The sequence below is a fragment of the Gavia stellata genome, chromosome 22 (assembly GCF_030936135.1).
Source record: "Gavia stellata isolate bGavSte3 chromosome 22, bGavSte3.hap2, whole genome shotgun sequence".
NCBI lineage: Eukaryota > Metazoa > Chordata > Aves > Gaviiformes > Gaviidae > Gavia > Gavia stellata.
The window spans coordinates 3,754,182-3,773,704 of record NC_082615.1 but is presented as its reverse complement, the minus strand read 5'-3'; the positions used below and the strand labels follow the sequence as shown (position 1 = coordinate 3,773,704).

At 51.6% G+C, this 19,523-nt stretch overlaps 1 protein-coding gene across 1 annotated transcript in view; it reads right to left on the bottom strand.

The window, feature by feature from the left end:
• Positions 1-969: 969 nt before the first annotated feature.
• HS3ST3A1 (heparan sulfate-glucosamine 3-sulfotransferase 3A1) overlaps positions 970-19,523 on the bottom strand; it is a 36,009-nt gene continuing 17,455 nt past the window's right edge. Inside the window, exon 2 of the mRNA XM_059828238.1 lies at positions 970-1,603. Within this exon, the coding sequence (XP_059684221.1) occupies positions 985-1,603 (619 nt within the window). The 3' untranslated portion in view covers positions 970-984. The remainder of the gene's footprint in view (positions 1,604-19,523) is intronic.

The window sequence follows — 19,523 nt, the reverse complement described above, 5'->3', positions numbered from 1 at the left end:
CATTATGGCTTAAATAGCATCCACCAGACACTGTGAACTTGCTTTCTGCATACAAGTGGTGGGATGGTGGGTCCCCCATCACCCTGAAGACAGGTGTACTATGAGCATCATCTCAGTGTGGACCTTCCTTGGCCATCACCCAAATCCCTTCAGATGGGCCCCCCCCCGGGAAAAGCGCTCTGCTGTCAGCGTAGCAGAAGGGGTGCATGTTGCTGGCAATGGAGAACACTGGTTTAGAGCCAGCTCCTGTGAATGAAGCCTTTTGACTACCTGGTAACATTCATCACAGAGTCAAATAATTTGTTTTCTTTCACTTTTGGCTACCAAAATTGTTTTGTCTCAAAACAAAACAAAGGAATATTTGTTTTGGTTTCTATAAGATGAAAAATAAGTTTGGTTGATGAAAAGAGATTGATGGGGGGGGGAAGAGTCAAACATAAATTGCATAAATTAAAAAAAATTTCACCAAAGGTTTCATGCAATAAAAAAAATCCCCTAAGGTAAGGTTTTGAAAGCCAAATTAGATATTAAGGCTCTTTTGTTTCATTGTCAAAAGTGATGAGGTCTGGTCTAAAATGGCATTTGCAAGCCAAAATCTGGCTGACCTTCCAGTGAGGCTCTGAGCTCCCACAAGCACCCCTGTCACTTCTGGAGGTGGGCCTGAGGACATCTAAAAACTTTGCACTTGCATTTTTTGTTTTTTACAGAGACAGCGCTAAACCTTGGGCCCATTGAAGGAAGCAGCCAAGCTGTAGGCAATGTCAATAGGACCAGGTTGCTGTTCACAACCTCTTTTTGTGGTTGGACACATCACCTCATCTCTGAGAGAAGAAAGAAAACAAAGCAGTGTCAAAAGAAAAAAAAAATCACCATGTTTCAGCACAACTGTTATTTTTTTTTTCTGTATTTCCCCCCCTCTACTGATATGTAAAAAAAATATATATTATATTATATTTTCCTTTTCTTAAATTATTTTTTTCAGCCTCAGTCCCAGCCGAAGTCCTGCCCCGTCATCTGGTAGAACTTCATGTTGAAGGGCCGGTAGAAGTCCCGCAGTCTCCGCACCACCTCCTGGTCTATGTCGGGGTGGGTCCTGCCTTTCGTCTTCCCCAGGCAGTGGGGTTTGCTGCTGCCTTCCGCCTTCTTCAGGCACGGGAACCCCTTGGTTTTGTTGAAGTAGAAGTGTTTGTCGGTGATGATCCTCTTGAGGCCCAGAAAGTCCTGGACCCTGCCCAGCTCCCCCGCGGGGTCGCTGATCAGCCTCTCCCCGCTGACAAAGAGGATCTGCCCGATGGGGAAGTAGAGGAGCCAGTTCTCCAGGTGCTTGGCGTAGATGCCAATCTGGATGGCGCTCCACGAGGTGTCGATCAGGCCCGTAGTCCTGTTTTTGAAGGTCAGGCTCTCAAAGGTGGGGATATCGGGCTTCTTGGAGAGAGTCTGGGTGTAGTCCGAGATGGCTCTGGTCACGGGGTCCCGCACCACCACGATGAGCTTTGTGCCCTTGGACATGGAGGAGATGCGGGCTGGGGCCTCCTTGGTGACGAAGTAGCTGGGGGTCTTCTCCATGGTGATCTGCCCCTCCAGGGTCCTGGGCATGAGGTCCCTGAGAGAGGGGGAGAGAGGGACAAGTTAGTGCTGAATGCCCCTGGGCGAGGTGGGGGGAGCTGACCGCAGGCAGTGCTCCGGGGATGTCCCGGGTACCAAGGGCAGGATGCTCCTCAGCCTCACGCCTCCAGCCCAGCTTGCTTTCCTCCTTGCGTGGACAGTCAGGAGGCTCTGATTCAGCAAAGCATCTAAACACACTCCTGATTTTCCACTTCCTTTGGCTCCCTATTTACCTAGAATTAGACCTAAACCTATTCAAGGCTTCTAAGGGGCTTCTTGAGGGGGATCCCACCTCCCTTCTTGCAATGGCACTGTAAGAACAGAGCACATCCCTACAATTCTAATGTCCTATCCCTTTAAATTCCTCCCTGCCCACACTGGGGCTTCGTGCACATCGGCTTGAATTCCCTGGAATAGCAGTGAATTTCTGCAGTAACAACACTCCCTTCCTGCAGGGCACAAGGGATTTTCAAGGGCCAGGATGTAAGACTCTATCTTTTGGTATTTTCAAGGTGGCAGCAAGCTGATGTCACATAAAAATGTGCAATATCAGCCCCCTGACCTCAGCAATTTCCTTCTTCCACCCAAAGAAATCCTACACGCAGGCTGCTTTGGGAAGCTCTCCCAGCTGGGAGCGGGAAAGGGCTCGGGACTCGGGCCAGGGTCCATCCTGCTCCATGGGCCCTTGAGAGTTCAAAGCCCTCCTGGGCGAGCTGTTGGGTGTGATTTGCTAAAGGACCGCAGGATTTGGCCTCAGAATAACCTGAGCTCCTCCGTGTTAAACAAGGCAAGCCAGGAAGGTGTAGGAGCCATGAGTGGCCGTTTGCCTGCTCCTCCTGGGAGCTCCCAGCTCCTCTCATTGCTCTCCCTTGCCTGCCACACCACATCCCATCCCCTCACATTTGCATCACCCTGTATATCACCCCCAGACAGAAATCAGCATCTGCAAAACACCAATGATTCACACCATCATCATTTGGTTACACAAACCCATCCCTCCTTCCAGGCTTGGTCTCCTTCCAACAGTCTGGTCCTTCCCAGGGGGAATGGGAGATGGATGGGAGGTGGCTGCCGTGCTGGCGAGGTTCACCGCCGTGCCACCAGCAGTTCTCATGGCAACTGCGGCCCCGGGTCCCAAGGAGCAGGGACCCGCATCCCCCCCACTCCCTGACCCCTCGTCTTTGACCTCGCCGCGGTTGCGACACCCATGTGCCGTGATGAACTGCTCCCTGCCTGCATTACTGTTACCGTCTTGCAGCAGCAACATCTGGTTTGCAAACCTGTGCAATACGCCAGCAAAATTAAACTCATCTATCAAAAAAGCAACGATGAAAAGCCAACAACAGCTAAAACCACCAATAACAACCAAACCCCAGGCTGAGTCGTTATGTTACAAATGAGGCAGTGAGGATTGACCCTTGCTAAAGCAATTCTTTCTATTTGCAACCACATTACATGGAGGCTGAGCAAAGATACAGTCCTAGAGAAGCCAAATGTTTGCTGGTCTTTGCTGAGGGTTTTTGTTCAGGGGAAGCTCCCTGAATTAAGGACATTCAGGCTGGAGAAGAAACAAGCTAAGGCGTATGAGAGAGCTCTTGCACATCCTGAAGGATGTGAAGACATAAAGGTAATTGCTGCTGACACTAAGGATGGAGACGGGTTGAAAACCAGCACGAGGACGGCCTTTGCCGAGCAGACACATAATTCTACCGTGGGATTTGCCATCACCCGATGCTGCAAAGGCCAAAAGTGTAAATGGTTCAGAAACAGACTGGCCAAATTCACCGTGGATGAAATGAGTTGGTGGCAATGAAATGTGAGAGTCCCAGTGCCACTTCAGCCATAGCGAGTCCCAGCCCCGATTGCCCTCAGCTGGGAAGAGATAACAGAAGGAGCCCTACAAACCACCAGCTTTCGTACACTCTTCTGTAGACACCTGATACCAGCCACCATCTGGATGAAAGTACCGGGCTGGCCAGCTCTTCGCTCTGGCCCAGTGCAGATGTTCAGATGGTTTTTCGCTCAGGGCAGTCTCATGAATCACCTTTTCCCCCCACATGCACCAAGCCCACATTTCTCAGGTGTTGTGTTGTTGCCCGCCAGTTTGGAAACCCTGCAACGACCGAGTCATCCGGAAGCACCCGAACCACCCGAAAGGGCGCAGGAACCAGGTTGTACCCCTGTTCCCCACCACCGGCCAGCTCAGCCCCCAGCTGATCCCTGCCCCTGTAACACAGCCGCCTGCAACTGCAATTTGCTGTTGAGCAAGAGCAGGAGCCACTGAACCGGCAGCGAGGCGAGGGCAGCGGGAAGGCGAGCTGACTTCTGTTTGTGTTTTGGTAAGTGTTGAAATCTCCGCTGTGTCTTCCCAAGGAGGATATTAACCCCCTTCGTGGCAAGGCTGCAACACAAAAGCTTTCTTCAGCGCCCAGGAATGAGCACGCACCTCCGCTGCCAGGGCCGGCGGGCAGGGACATGCCAGGAGCCACGGGGAATGTGCTACCACAGCTTTTGGGAGATTAATTAATTACAAAGGGCATCTTTCATGGACATAAACAGTTGCCTGGAGGCCTCCCTGGACTAATGGCATCTGGGTTTTATTGCAAAAGAGCCACTTGAAAAGACAAGAACCACAAAAATGTTTTTGGCAAGAGCAGCCACCAGTGGGCCCTGCCAGAATAAATGCATTCTGTTATTTTAATTTTAGTAGAGCTTGGGGCTTTATTTAATTACTTAATAGGGGAGGAAGACTTTCCTCAAAGGGAGCATTTCAGCTATGCATGCATATTCATATCTGGCCTCTTCCAGGTCCGTACTTTCTTCCCAGCAGCCGTGTCCGAGACGGCCGTTCCCGTGTCCGGCCCAAGCCCCTGGAGGTAGCTCTCAGGGCTGCTGCTCACGGGGGCGGTGCCCCCTTCCCAACCCGATGGGCTTTGCAGGCCTTCACTTTGGTAATGCAAGGGTTTGGATTTGTCTTCCCTCGGAGCCACTGCAGCAAACCCTCCAGCACCCGGCCGGGATGGGAGAGGCGCAGCTGCAGGGCCGGCCGCCTCGGAGGGCCGGGCTGGGGGTGATGTTGCGCAAGGGCTGAGCACCAGGCAGTTACAGGTTCCAGCGACGACCGCGGTGTTGCTCTGGGATTTCCTGATGCACCCGAGTGTGCCAGTCCTTGACACCGGCACTTTAGTGCTGGGGTGGCATAAGGACGTCCCAGTAATGGTCTCCCAACCCTCAGACACTCCTGGGGTGGGAACTGATCTTTGGTGTCATGTTTATTGTGGCTTTTGTATCTCTTTATTGATGGTACAATAATGCCTTTAAAAAGCTTGACTTTAAGTTTCCGAGGGCAAGCACGGTGTTGGCTCAACCCTGGAGATCAGAGTCCACAGAGACACCATCTGATCTCAAGTCCCTTGTTCTTAGCAAGAGCACAACTCTGGGGAAGAAAGCACCACTTTATGTCAAGAAACCAGAATAACATCTCGGGCTCCCTCCTTACAAGACTGAGCACCCAAGGTTTGAGTCTTTCCGGAAATTCAGCTTGGAGGAATGGATGCAATGATACGTGTTGGTGGTGTTTGGACTTGATGAGCTTAAAGGTCTTTTCCAACCTCAAATATTCTATGAGGGAGTAGGGGGACTCAAATGCCACCCTGGTATTCTATGATGTTTGCCACCAGCCCACGCTGGGTACCCCCCTCAGCTCCGTCAGGGGCTGGGAAATGGGTTAAAGCAGCTGTTTTGCCTCAGCTGACTTGTGCTGCTGTCCCACCAACTCAAAGCAGCAAGAGAAGCTGTTGGTTAGTGAGAAAACAAGCATTGGTTGTTCCAGAAAGGAGATTTTGGGGAGGGGAGGCCCGTGCTGCTGTGTTTCCCGCAGAGGTGGGAGCTGCTCCTGGTGTTGGGCCCCAAAAACTCACGGAGAGCTCGCTGTGTGAAGCCCACCTGCTGCTTTGCTCCCAGCTGGACCAAGCCATGTCCTGCTCGGGACCTCCTGGGCTCCTTCGCAGTGTGCAAGGCATTAAAAGCAGCGTGGATGGACTTGCTGCAAGGCTTTCCCACATAAATCTAGTCCAGCTCGCTCCCGGAGGGAGGCTGAAGTCGGCAGATAAGGGCAGCTCTTTACCAGGCCCCACGCCATCGCAACCCAGAGCGATAAATAAAGCCGCTGTGATTACAGCGATCAGCCCCACGTGCTCTCTGGCCTCTAGTAAAACCTGCCCCAATCCTGTGCTAAGGGCAGGACTCATCTCCTCTTAACCCCAGAAAGTGAGTGCCTTCTCCCTGGCAGTCCTAGTACGACTTTTTTTAAATAATCAGCCTATCAGAGCCTGGGTATCCAGGCTAGAGGGATTGAAATAATAATCCAGAACAAGGTGTGCCAGCCTGATGCCATAGAGAGGAACGATGGCATCATTCGCCCCACCCTGTGCTGCCAGGGCCAGCGCTGTCCTGCGTCGAGGCAGCGCCTCAGCTGCAGGGTCTTCACACCCTTCTCCATCTGAGTGCACGGCCAGGTCTACCTCAAGCTCATCTGCAGCAGAAAAGTGAGTTTGTGCACTGCCTGAAATGGCAATTGCAATATAACTGAGGAGGAGGAGGATGCAGAGCACAGGTCTGGCCCAGCACAGGGGTTCGCAGCTTGCACCAATGCAGCTCCTCGGTGCTGGAGCAGGGAACAACCCAAGGCGAATGAGCAGTCAAGGAGAAAGATCAGTCCCCTGCTCACCAAATGATGTCCTGGTTCCCAGCACCAGCAAACTGGGGGTGGCTGAGACGTGGGCACACGCTCAGCCCATCCCCGGGGCACTCACAGTTTCGCTCGGTGCAGGAGAGGTGAGTGGAGCGGGTCTGCAAGCACCCCAGCAAACATGGCAGAGGTATAGCCCGAAAGTGCAAAATCACCATCAACCAAGACCTGAGACGTAGAAACACCTGCAGCCGGGGCATCCACATGGCAGTGACAGCTCGGGGACATTGCTCGAGCCCCTGCACCCCTCCAGGGTGCTGCCGGGCTGACTTAGTGCTCTCCCCACCCGTTTGCAGCGGCACAGAGGCAGTGAAGGAGGAGCTGCCGCTGCAGAGCCTCCTTCTCCGGCACGCTGATGTTTACCCTTATCTTTGGCTGCGTTCCCGCTGACCTGGCCGCAGCCCCGAAAGGGCACGCAGGCCGGGAACTATCCGCTGGATAAAGGATGGGAATGAAGCAGAAACGTGAAGCCGGAGTTTCGCACAGCCTGTTTACACGGAGCTGAGCTTTCCCAAAGGTACAAAGTCATGAAGGTGCGGGTGATTTTAGCTATCAGGATCTTTCCATTACACAGCCTGCAAGTTGCAGCGGGGTTATGAGACACAGCAGACGCAGAAGGGCACTGCTTACCCCCACCCTGCACCCCAAGACACCTTCCCTGGACCGCCTGGGCTGGGGGGCACCTTGCTCCAGCCTCCAGCTGCCTTTTCGATCTGAGCCAAAAGTCTAAACAACAGGTCCAAGCAGTGGGATACATGCAAAGAAACGGTGGGGAAGGACAGCCCCGGGGCAAATATTGGAGAATCCAAGGAGACTCACGGGGATGTTTCCATGGCTCGAGGTGAGTTGACACTGAATGCGAGGATAATAAACACCTTAGAGCAATTTTCAAAGAAGAAACCTGCCCTCCGTTACTTTTTGCCCTGCTCAGCTTAACCCAGCTGCAGTTTGGTTTTGCTCCCGATTCAACGGCCGGGGTCTGGCTGGGGTTTGGAGCAGCCCAGCCTGCAGCAGCGGTGGGAAAGGAAGTGTCTTGTGGTGGCAAGTGGTGTTGTTAAGGAAGTGCCACCAAAGAGGTCATCGCAGGAAAAACCGTATCAAAGAAATGCTGCTCTTTCCAAAAGAGCCCAACAGCTCTGCAGTCAGCTGCGGGACCTTGCATCCCGCGGAAGAGCCTATCTGGCAAGGAAGGGCCAAATCTGCTCCCAGAAACGTAACACGGGCTCATGGGAAGGATCGGACACTCTCCCACCAGCAAACACCCGTCCCGAGTCCTGCCTTTGCACCACGAAGTGACAGCATGGTTAAAAATGAAATTTGGCTTGTTTGTGCAAAATTATCTGGACTTTGTGTAGGGGAAGAAGAAGAGAAGGAGGAGAAAAAATTCATCCCTTTCTTCTCTGGGAGCCAGCAGCCTTCAAGAGTTGAGGGGAACACCCCCCCTCCACCAACCACCCAAAAAACCGAGCAGCAACTGAGATGGACGCTGGCACTCTCGTGCCCTTTAGTTCCCACTTGATGGTGTTTTCTGCCTCTCTCACTTCTGTGCTGCCTTTTATGTGTCAAGCGTTATGGATGCTACGGCAAGCCTAGGGGAATAAAGCAGAGAGGGAATATTAACTGTCCAAGGGGGGTTATTTCACCTCTCACTTCTCTAAAGAAATGCTGCCAGAATTTCTGTCTCCAAGACGGGGCAGGAGTGTGGATGTAACACAGCTGGCAGTCCCGGAGGAAGCATGGAGCTTTCTCCAGCATGAAGCTCTCGAACAAGGAGGATGGGGAAACTGAGGCACAGCAAGCACTGCAGCTTGATGCAGCCTCACACCCCCGAAGTGGTGTGCATTGCTCCCTGTGCTACTGCAGCCAGGAGCAAGTTGTCTTCTCTCCCCGCCACCATTTCTCTTTTTCTTCCAGATCATTTTAAGCAGTGACTGCAACAGAAATTTCTGAAAAAATCAAACCCTGCTATTACAAGCGGTTGCTTTTCCCCCACCCTCGAGGCCACACTCCCGGAAGTACCATTACAGCATGTACAGGAGACTGAAAACAAAGATGCTCTGGCAAGAGTAATAACTTGACGTAACCAGTAGCATGTATGTATATATAAATTAAAAAAAGCTGCCTAAAGAGATGAATGTGTCCCTCCTATGAGGCTGGTGTCTCAGCCCAGGGGCTGTGCTGCCCTGGCAGCTCTAGCAAGGCTCTAAATTTGCTTAGATGAGCCGTGAGGGCACGTCAGAGTTAGCTGAGCTTCCTGCTTTGCCTTCCTTTAGATGTCAGGTGAAATCAATAAATAGAAAGACGCATTTCAAGAATCTGATAAAAATTTAAAAAAAACCTCCAAGAAAAGCTGTGGGACTGAGGAAGCTGAAAGGAGAGTGGCAAAAGATCAGAGAGGTCTGGAAGGAAAAAAGAAAATCACTCACTGCGTCGCGGGATGGAAAATCAAGTCCAACTGACATTGTATCAAAGGGAGACTCTTGACATATTGGTTATAATGGAGGATGGATTGGGCTGGGGTTGGAGCAAAGTAAGAGGCAGGAATGGCCCTGGGAGGGGACACTGAAGCCCATGGGTCTCTCCCCTCTCTACCCATCCTGCTACTGAGGCATTTTCTCTGGGTAAAGATAACAGTCAGGAAAATTTAGGTGTTACTGGGGGGACCTACAACACAACCATCATCTCTCAGAGGACCCCTGCACCCTCGCGAAGCAACTGCCGTGGAGTCAGGGGCCTTGGGTTTTCTTCTGCCTCTGCTCTTCCATCCCCACTGAACCATGGCAAACCGTGCAGGATGAGTGCATGACCCGCTGGGATAATCGTGCTTCCGTTCCCTGGGCCGCGGTCGGAAAGACGTCCGGCAGGACTGCCTCATTTCAACGAGTGGTAAACGGTGCCTGGGTTATTTGCTCCCCGAGATGTGCCGAAGAGCCTCCGGCCACCTTGGCCCGCTCCCTGCGCCCAGCTCAGCGAGGTCCCTCCCAGGACACAGGGTTTTTTACTATCCCCAAGACTCCAGAGGGGTTTAAAATCAAAGCATACATGGAAGCAGGGCCTTGCTGCATTGAGCTGTGCTGGGATGAAAGGGTAATTCCCAAAGCAGACGGGGTGTATCGTTACTTTTAGGCGCTTGGAAAATACCCAAAACCCAGACCCGGCGGCAGGCAGCCGGCCCCGAGCGCGGGCACCTTCACCTGCGCCGGAGCCCGGGCTGCAGGGACGGTCACTGCTGGGTGCTGCAGGCACAGCCCTGGCCGCAGGCATCGCTGCAGGGAATAAACGTGGCACACCATTAATATGCCACCTTCCTGAATAGAAGGCTCTCACAGAGGCAGGGCCTCTGCCCCCCTCACCCCCCAAATCAGCCTGCTCTGTGCTTGCTGCTGGCGCACAGTTAGTGGTGTCAGGAGCTCCTGAGCTCATCCTTATAGCGGATGCCGGCGTTTATTTGAGCAAGTCTCGGTATTTATGTATCTCATTACATCTGCAGCCGGTAGCATCTGTTTCCACGCTGTATCTGTCAAGTAGCATCTTATCAGCAGAGCTGCGTTCCCATCCCTCCCTCCTCTCCTTCCCGTTAAGCTCCCTCTGAAGTTTAGGAGATGGCTGACAGCCCAACGCGGGATGCAGCCGGCACCCGTGGTGCAAACCTCTGCCTAAAGTGCAGCTCACAGGGCCACAGGACATTCGCCCGGTCCCCATCCGAGCCCCCAGCAGCAACCAAAGCCCATCGTCCCAGCCCCAAGGCAGGGTCTGTCCGGGGCAGGGTGAGACAGAGGGACGAGGCAGGCGGCCGTGCCCACCCGGGCATCCATGCCGTGCCATCAGGCGTCCCGGCAAAGGCCTCTATGAGCCAGTCCAACCCAGGGGCTGTGTCAGGCTCTCGGGGGGGGGTGTCCTCAGCAGACAGCCCCTCCACCCCCCCAATTGCAGCCCTGCTGCATGCCGAGCGTGGCGGGCAGCTCTGCTCCCTGCCACCAGCGAGTTTAACTGCTTCAGCATTTAAGAAAAACCACTCCAGCAATCTCACTGCCTCCAAGACAGGGACTTGGACACTAAACTGTCAGCGCCACGTCCATGGGAGTAACAGCCGGTGTCACCCCGTCCCAAGGTCCCAGCCAGGAAGCCTTCTCCTTCCCGAGGAGCTGGGAAACCCATCAAAGAGAGGCTGCAGAGAAAGTAGTTTGTTTGCATGGGCTGTTGCTGATATCTCCGCAGGTGGATGCTCTCCTCCCTGATCTTGGGGCCGTGACCTTGCTCAGGAAGAGCGGGAACAATCCCTGGCCAAGGGCAGGGCGGCTGCTGCCCCGCAGACCCGGGCCCGAGGCGACCCGGCAGGAAGCGGCGGTGTCCCCAAGATAAGGCCCCCGAGAGCCCCCCCGTATGAGCAGGCACACGTGGAACTTCGCATCAGCTTCCCCAGCCCACAAATGCCGTCCCCTCACCGTGCATTCAATGCTCAGCTCCTGCCTCGCTGCCCCCACCTGGGAGGGGAGATTGCACTGATCAGAGCTAATTACGGTGTGCAAGCCCTCTGCCTAATTACTCTGATTAATTATTGATGGGCAGAGCTGCTGCTTTGCAGGCAGCAGGTAAGCGGGAGCCCTGTGCTCAGGCAGGTGCCCAGTGGCCTCCTGGCTCCTAGCGAAGGTGATGCTGGTGGTGAGAGGTGATGCCGCTGTCCCGGCATCCCATGACTGGTCCGGGAGAAGGAACCGTGCTGAGAGGCTCCCGAAAAGCCGCTGTGCTGGGAAGCACATCTGGGCACCTCCCAGAGACCGCCAGGGCCTAAGTGCTATCGACAGGCAGGAACTCTCTGATGCCATTAGCCGTGCAAGCCATTGATTTTCTTTGCTGGAACAAGCAACTCATCGGAGCTGAGCAATCACGAGTGGCACTGCTGCTTCCTCTGGGCTGACCAGCTGGGGTTTGGAAAAGGGGCGTTTTGTAGTTGTTTTCTTTCCAATGGCTAAAAAGCCAAGTCATCATGGTGCATTTCTGCATCTGTCTGGGAGGATGCTGGGTCCTGCCCGGTGCTGTTGCTGGTAAATCCCAGCCGTCTGCCTACCAGAAGCAGATGAAGAGCTCTGGAGCCCTTGGCCATAGACCCCTTCACGATGTCTCTGTCCTTCGTGCGGGAACGGAGACACCACCAGGCACCATCTAAAGGAGCTTTCTCTGCTGGGCTTGGGGATGGCTTCATCAGCCATCTCTGCCACTGAGGAGCCCTGCAGTGGTTCCCCCTCGGCCCGGCCACAAGCCCGTTCTTCAACCCAGCCTAGAGCTCCTCTCAAGGCAGCCCCAGCAGCTTTAGCGAGTGCAGTTTTGGGGTATGCCATGCACCGGGGAGCACAAACCCTGCCCTTCCCCAGCAACCCTGGACCCAGCGCTCATCACCTCCGGCAGAGGCCACATGCATTTTTTGATCCTCCGTCTTTTTACACCTCAATGGTCTCTCCAGCACCATGTACCTTCCCTGGTGAGAGCTTAACCCCGGCAGCAGTCGGGGCTCCAAGCGCAGGGCATGAGCTGTCTGCCAAATCCCTGCAGCACCAGCTAATTCTTACAAGGGAGTAAATCAGGCCCACAGTGATTTCATCATATTTCCAATGTAGCTCTCAAATGAAAAGTGATTCCTCATTTCCCGGATGGATTTGCTTGGGTAAATTCAGGCTTCTGGTGGCTGGTTCTGTTGGCTTTTTGGTGCTGTTTTTTTGTTGTAACTGTGGTGCCTCTTAATGAAAATGGACACGAGTTCTGCTCTCTTCTACAGATGCCTCTATTATTCTGCAACCTGGTGATTCCCCTCTATGCCGTATTATGCCAAAGGAGGATTTTCCAGCTGAGAGGATGGGCACGATCCTTTTACAGCCTTGCACCCTGCCTTTCTCCCTTGCAAGTGCACAAAGTGCAAATCAAGAGCTCCCGGTCCCAATCCCACCACGCATGGAAGTAAGTCACCACTGGAAGCGGGTGGCAGAGGACAGTCAGTGCGTGGCTGGAAATGAACCCTGTGAACCCAGCACTCACCCAAAGCTGCAGGTTTGCTGAAAAGCTCATGCCCATTTGCTCACTGCATGGCTGCGCTATGGGGAGGGAGCTCACAACCTCCTCCCATCACACCGAAGGATGCGGAAGAGTCACAGCTTTCGTAGGGAACCGGCATGGCCTTCAGCCTGGACCTCACCCTCCTCAATTCTGATGTTAAAATGACCAGTTTTGGGACATGTATCGGAATTCTGCCTGTGCACTACATTTTTTCTTCGTATTAAAGCTGTGCCTCTATGGGCTGATCTTTATCCCTGGCTAGTACGTCAGCAGAGCAGGAGATGGTACGTGCTCTGAAAAGCTTACGGAGTAAAGAGAAGAGACTGAGAGATGAGAAAAAAAAAAAGGCGTAAGTGACCCAGCATCTGGTATCAGTAAACCTCAAGTTTGTTCTTCTTCCCTAAGGGCACCCCTGAAGTCTTACCCTTGTACATCCCCCCAGACATCCTCCCAGGCACTGCTGGTGGTCTTGGAGGGACCAGAGCTGCACCTTCCCCCACCTGGACCCGGGTCAACCCTCTTGATGGGCTCAGCCTTGGGGTGCCAGGGCAGAGAGGTTTGTACCGGGGAGAACATGGAAAAACCTCAACCCCCAAACCAGTCACCATCTCATGTCTCTCACTCGAAGCTCTTCAGGACCACACATTTCAGCCCTGACTAAACAAATCACCTTAAAGAGGAAGGTTAAAGAACTGTTTATTATTGGAAATGTCTCCCTCTCCAGGACTCATTTTTTGATAAATTAGCTTCAGCTTCATTACTTCATGATATATTTCCCTTGACGTTTAATTATACTTACCCCAAACACATTAAGCCAATCAGTCTGAACAGCTTCTTATTAATATGCAAATTTCTCCTTTGAAAAGCCATGAATCTGTGAAAAATCTCTTTAGGCTTCCATTAGGCCCATTTGGGAATTTGGGAACCCCCCGAAATGCCCTCCTGGTCCCAGGCCGGAGGGTACTGGGAGGGGCCGGGGGGCCCAGACCCACAGACACACCCCGGTGCCTGGTTTTGGGATGGGAGAAGGGGATGCTGCCACCCACCAAAGCACCTTCACGGGCCTGGAGCCGTGAAGATGGGAGGTTGAATCCTGCAAACCAACACGGTATTGGCGGCTCATCGCCAGCCCAGCCCTTCTCCGTGGGAGCTGATGTTTCTCCTCTCCACCAGCCCTGGAGTTACGGTGATCCTCTGCTGCGGACCACAAAGCCTTCTCGCTGCAGGGGAGCTTCCCGTGGGAGCTGCAGAAGATGCAGTGAAATCTCAGCCCGGTTTTTAGCAAAACAAACAGGAATCCGGTTCCCCCGGCGCCATGGGCAAACGGGACGTGATTTGCATTAGGCAAATAAATTGAACCACACAATTAACCATCTGCCCTGGAACAGCTTTAGGTTTTGCTTTAAAGCATCACTTCCAGCCTCCTTCTGCTCTCGTATCCGTTTGAACACCACGGGATTTTCTACTCGGAAACCAACGGGGAATAAATTCACTGAATCATTCCTCTAAGTAATTGGAGAGAACCATCAGCATAGGCACTACAGCCCCGGCGGCCTTTGGCCTCCTGGACGTGTTTCCCGTGGATTACACCAATGGGCAAACCGCAAAACTGCTTCAAACCCTTCCAGAGTCTCCACTTCCCACCAAAAGCCTTTACTTGCTCAAGCGAGATGATTTCCTGGGAGCGGCTGAGTGCCACAACATCTTCTCGAGAAAAAGTTACTCATTTCATCTTACTTAAAAAGTGACTGTAGTTTTTAAAAAATACGATTCGGTATAATTTTTTTTATATCCTACAGTTAGACATTAAAATCAGAAATACATTGCAATCAGTGTACTATATAAATAGTCTAATTTTGGAAAACAGCTCTCATGAGCAATAAAGAAATCCAATTTACTATGCACTATAATAAAAATATCTCTTCTAGCATATAAATCAAACCAAAGTGAACAGATAAAAAAAATAAACTCCCCCCCCCACCCCGATTTTTGCCCAAGAGCGCAGGCAGCTGACCCTGGGGAAGGGCTCGCCTGCCCTATATAAATATATGCAAGAGCAAATCTGTTAAAAACTGTTAAAAACTGTGGCCACCACTTTGTTTTCTAAAGGTCCCAGTTTATCCTTCGGCAGAAGAAGGCAGGCTGGGGAGAGGTCGGCGAGAAACACAAGCCTTTCCTGTATAAACAGTATAGCCTGTGCCGATTTTAAGTGCATCATATGGCATATATTTTATGTGGGTATATCTAGAGAGAGAAAGAGAGATTTTTCAAGCCAGCCAGAGACATAAAGTGATCTTATTTCATCTAAAACCAACAATCATACTTGGACTTCTGGCAGTTTTCCTTGCAGTCATCCCTGCCACCCCCCTGCCCCTTCCCCCACGGGCTGCCGGTGCATGCTGCCGTCTGCCCCCATTATTTTTCACAAAGGCATATAAATCACTGGGGAAACTCTTATTATCTTATTTTCCCTCTGCTTCCCTCTTGTCTGTTTTGAGAAAAATTAATGCATTTGTCTCCAGAAAAATGTGCAGTCTCTATAATTCAGTTTTAAAACAAGCACAACTAGCAAATGGATAGACCTCGGTTAGGAGACTCATTTTTCATGCGAGTAATTGAACCCTTCCCTTCGATTTTTCCTTTGGGTGTTAAAGACAACTGATGCCTTCCTGGAATTTGCTGAGGTCTAAGAAAGGTGGAAAGACAGACAGACAGACAGAAAGAAAAAGCAGAAGAGAGAAAGAAAGAGAAAGACAGAGAAAGGAAAGGAAAAAAAGAAGAAAAAATGAAGAGAAAAAAGAAAGAAGATAGAGAAGAGAAAGAAAAGAAGGAAGGAAGGAGAAGGAAAGAAGGAAAAAGAAGAAATGGAGAAAGGAAGGAAAGAAGATGGAAAGAAGGAAAGTCTGAAGCACATCTCAAAGCATTGGCTGCCTCTGTGGAGGGAACTTTGGGGAACCCCCAGGAGAGTGTCCCGGCGGTGCTTTGGGTTGGAAGGCTCCTCGCTGCCCGGGCTGTTGAGGAAAGCCATCCCCATCACGCACCCCCACAACCTCTGCCCTCACCTGGCCCTGCGTCCCCCACTCAGCCGCCTGCAAACCTGGGGACTAACAGCCCCATCGTGTCCTGCAAGCACCCCAAGCCCCAGATGCGGTGCTGGGGGGAGCACCCTGCACGGTTAATGCCTCCTTCTGCACCCAAAACTCAGGGAATCGCTGCTGCTTCCCCCCTCCACTGCTAATGGCACCCAGCCCTAAACGGGGACACAAATCAACACAGTTCTCCGGACAAAGTCCCTCAGACAGCGGCGTGTTTTTCCAAACCACAAAAAATCACAGCCAGCTTTAAAATAATCCCCAACCCTTGTGCTGCAGGGCTCCTGTGCAGAGCAAGAGTCTCCTGCTAAGAGCAATATGTACAACAAGGGCTCCCAAACCAAACGATGCACATCCCCGCCACAGCCCCGGACCGCATCCTGATCTCTTATCAGCTCTGAGGCTCGATTCACCACTCCCGCAGAGGAAGTCAAGAATAATTCCAGAAAAGCCACAATCAAGTGAGTGCTCAGGCCAGCAAAGTCTATTGTTCCTTTGTCTCTCACTATATTATCTCGGTCCCCTGGGAGCTACATTATTGCCTGCAATATATAATGTGATTTGCTTGTTTTCCATGTCTGCCTCATTTTTCTTAGGCACAAACACAGGCGCACCTTCAGCCACGCACACTCAGAGCAATGCATGCGTTCTTCCCATGGAAGAAGAGGAGAGGGATGGGAGAGGAGCTAGGGCAGGAATCGGAGCAGGAGAGAGGGGCGGTGGTTGAGAAGCTGCAGGCAACGTGAAGGGGAATGAAATATTGTCTGGAAATTGGAAGGACACAGAAAACCACTGAATGGAAGTGACTGGGGAAAAAGAGGTGTTCCTCCATCCTCTTTCCCTCTGGAAGAGGAGAAATCCTGCCAGAACTCAGAGACCAAAAATCAGGACGTAGTGAGTGCCGGAACTAAAGTAGCTAAACTAAGGAAGCTGAAGCCCAAGGTAGGGCGATAATACCTGAAATGGGCAGTGGACGCAGCAGGCTGAGACCCACTTGGGCCCCACAACCGTGCTCGGGGAGTTTCGGACACCCCTGCGTCCCTATGGGTTAACAGCCCAACTGCTGGGCTTTGTGGGGAGGGAGGAGAAGGACTTTCTCCCTTCTCTGCAGAGATAAAGGGATCTCTCTTCTAAGATATTGTTGAGGAGTCCTAAACAATTCAACAGCGATTATTAAGTTTGGAAAAATACTGTGACATGCCCTATACTGCCGGAGATGCTTCATGTGTGTGTGCGTGCATGCCCATCAACGGGGAGCTTTACAAAAGAGCCAGACACCTCAAAGGACCCCTCTTTTGAGAACAGAGGTTGTTTCTTAAATTATGCTGAGAAGCGACTTCTTTATATATCACCACACATTTCCTCCTGCTGCAAGGCCAAAAAATTCTCTGTCTGTATTACAAAAAAGGGAGCCTGACCTCAGGCTATGATCTAAAATATATGGAGTCACACAAGTTTACCCTTGCAGTCATTCTTCATCCTTCCCGTGCCAATTCTTTGTCCTTTTGCTAAATGAAACTTTAATGGCTGGGAAAGGGCTCCCTACCTTCATTCCTGGAGCAATGCAGTCAAGTGCAAAGAGGACAAAAGTCTCCAGAAAATAGAAAGCTTAAAAAGATTCCTCCTAGCCTAATTTGCAAGTTCTGGGCAAGGCAGAGGCTAGCGCCGAAGAAACTGTGCCAAGCAATCGTACCCTGGCCTCCTCCAGCCCTGCAGTCTATTAAGGGATTTTAGCCACAGCTCACAAGGTCGCGCGTTAAGAGCTCTTTTCTGTGCTCAGCTATTCCGCCTCCTCGCAGGGAATGCATCACTGCCTAACCCACTATCAGACACAGTCATCTGACATATTTCAGGAAGTTTTAGTTGATAGCAGATCTAAATTTCATGAGTAAATTGGACAGCATCTAGCTCAGGTCCAGCGGGTCCGTAGGTTTGTACCACCTTTGTACCACTCACCTTCATGTCGCTGCACCGGGGAGGCGGGGGGGAGGCAGAGGCTGTTGCTCGGGCATTAGCGTGACACCAAGGTTTCTAAGAGTGAATCCAGCTCATTAAGGTAAAACAAAAAAAAAAAAAAAGGAAAGAAAGGGAAGTGCTCTCCAGAATATGAATGGATTAAAAAAAACCCAATTAGTGACTTCAGCTTCATGAGTCAACTTGAGTCATTTGGATCCAGGCCAACGAGCCCTCATCTTCCTCACTCAACACCAAACTGGCATAGGCTGGGGCTTTCAGATTGGCTCCTGAAGATGACCCCCAGCCTCTCTTTTTCCAGGGCTGCCCTGCCTAGAAAGACCAACCCTCCTTCCCCCTTCATTTCTCAGCATCCACGAAGAGCAGAAAACGCAGCCTGGGCATGCTCCCTCTTTCATTGCGCTCCCCTGGGAAAAAAGTAAGAAAATCCAGGAAAAACTGGCTAAGGTCACGCTGATACAGCAGCAGGGATTTCAAATCCATGCTGACACCATGGCCTACCACAACAGTTGAGCATCACCCCGTGGTTGGGGCACGGGGTCGTACCTCACAGGGGAGCGGCACCACCAGGACCCTTGGCATGGTGTGATCTTTCCATCCCAATATGGAGAGCCATGGGGGTGGGCTTTGAAAAGTGATTCTGTGTCTTGGGAGCCCAGGTCTCCCCAAGAAGCAGTGAGACGTCTGCTCTTCAACCACTTTGGAAACCCCAGACAGGACGCCTGGAGATGAATCATAGAATCACAGAATAATTTAGGTTGGAAAAGACCTTTAAGATCATCAAGTCCAAGCGTAAACCTAACCCTGCCAAGTCCACCACTAAACCATGTCCCTAAGCGCCTCATCCACACATCTTTTAAATACCTCCAGGGACGGTGACTCAACCACCTCCCTGGGCAGCCTGTTCCAATGTCTGACAACCCTTTCGGTGAAGAAATTTTTCCTAATATCCAGCCTGAACCTCCCCTGGTGCAACTTGAGGCCATTTCCTCTTGTCCTGTCGCTTGTCACTTGGGAGAAGAGACCAACACCCACCTCACCACAACCCCCTTTCAGGCAGTTGTAGAGAGCAATGAGGTCTCCCCTCAGCCTCCTCTTCTCCAGACTGAACAACCCCAGCTCTCTCAATCACTCCAAAACGAAGATTTTGAAGTGTGATCAAAGAGACTCGTGCAGATAGCAAGGAGGATTAATGCTTTTTGCAAAAGCACAGGGAAAGCTTCTCCGTTATTCCAGTGGGGCTTATTTCAAAGGGGCCTAAGGGAGTTAGGCACTTAAATCTCGCTCGGCTCCTTTATTTAGTTTGCAAAGCCTGTGCTGGAGCAGTGCAGAAGTGTGACCCCTGAAGCATTACTTTCCGAGTGTGTCTGCTTGAGTGAAAAGCTGAATTGATTCTGGCTGTGTTGGTGGCCTTCTGCAGCTGCTCCTTCTCCGTATCGGAGGGAGTGAGCTTGCTGGTGGAAACAGTTGAGGGTATAATGTATTTAAAGACATAAATAAGGGACCAACAACACACTGAAACCATGTGGGCTGTGTGTTCAAGGGAAATCGCTGAGAGCAGCTCCAGGTCTGATTCTTTCCACAGGGGTTAATGCTGGATGTAATGTGCTGGAAGATGCTGCTCGCAGCAGATCCAGACTGCGAGAGCGACCTTCAGCTGGGCGAGCAGCGTCACTGGTCCAGTCCGCTGGGTTTCACCTCCATCTCTAAGCAAGCTGCAGGAATCACTTATGTCATGAGTTTGGTTATTTTTCACTGTTCATGTCTCCCTGTACTTTTTTCCCTCCATCGCCAGCCTTTTACAGTTAAAAAATGTAGGAAGAAGACCCGGGGGGTTTTGTTCCCCAGATGGTTGCATGTTCACGGTGTCTTAATCATTCCCACCACCACTGCTAATGCTATCGTGGAGGGTTACAGCTCCAGGAAAGCAATATGAGGAAGCCAGGAAAAAGGCACAAACAATAAACAAAGAACCTGTTCTCATGCAAATGTTCCTCATGACAATAATAATAATACTACTAATAATTAAAAAAAAAAGGGCACATGAGAAACGC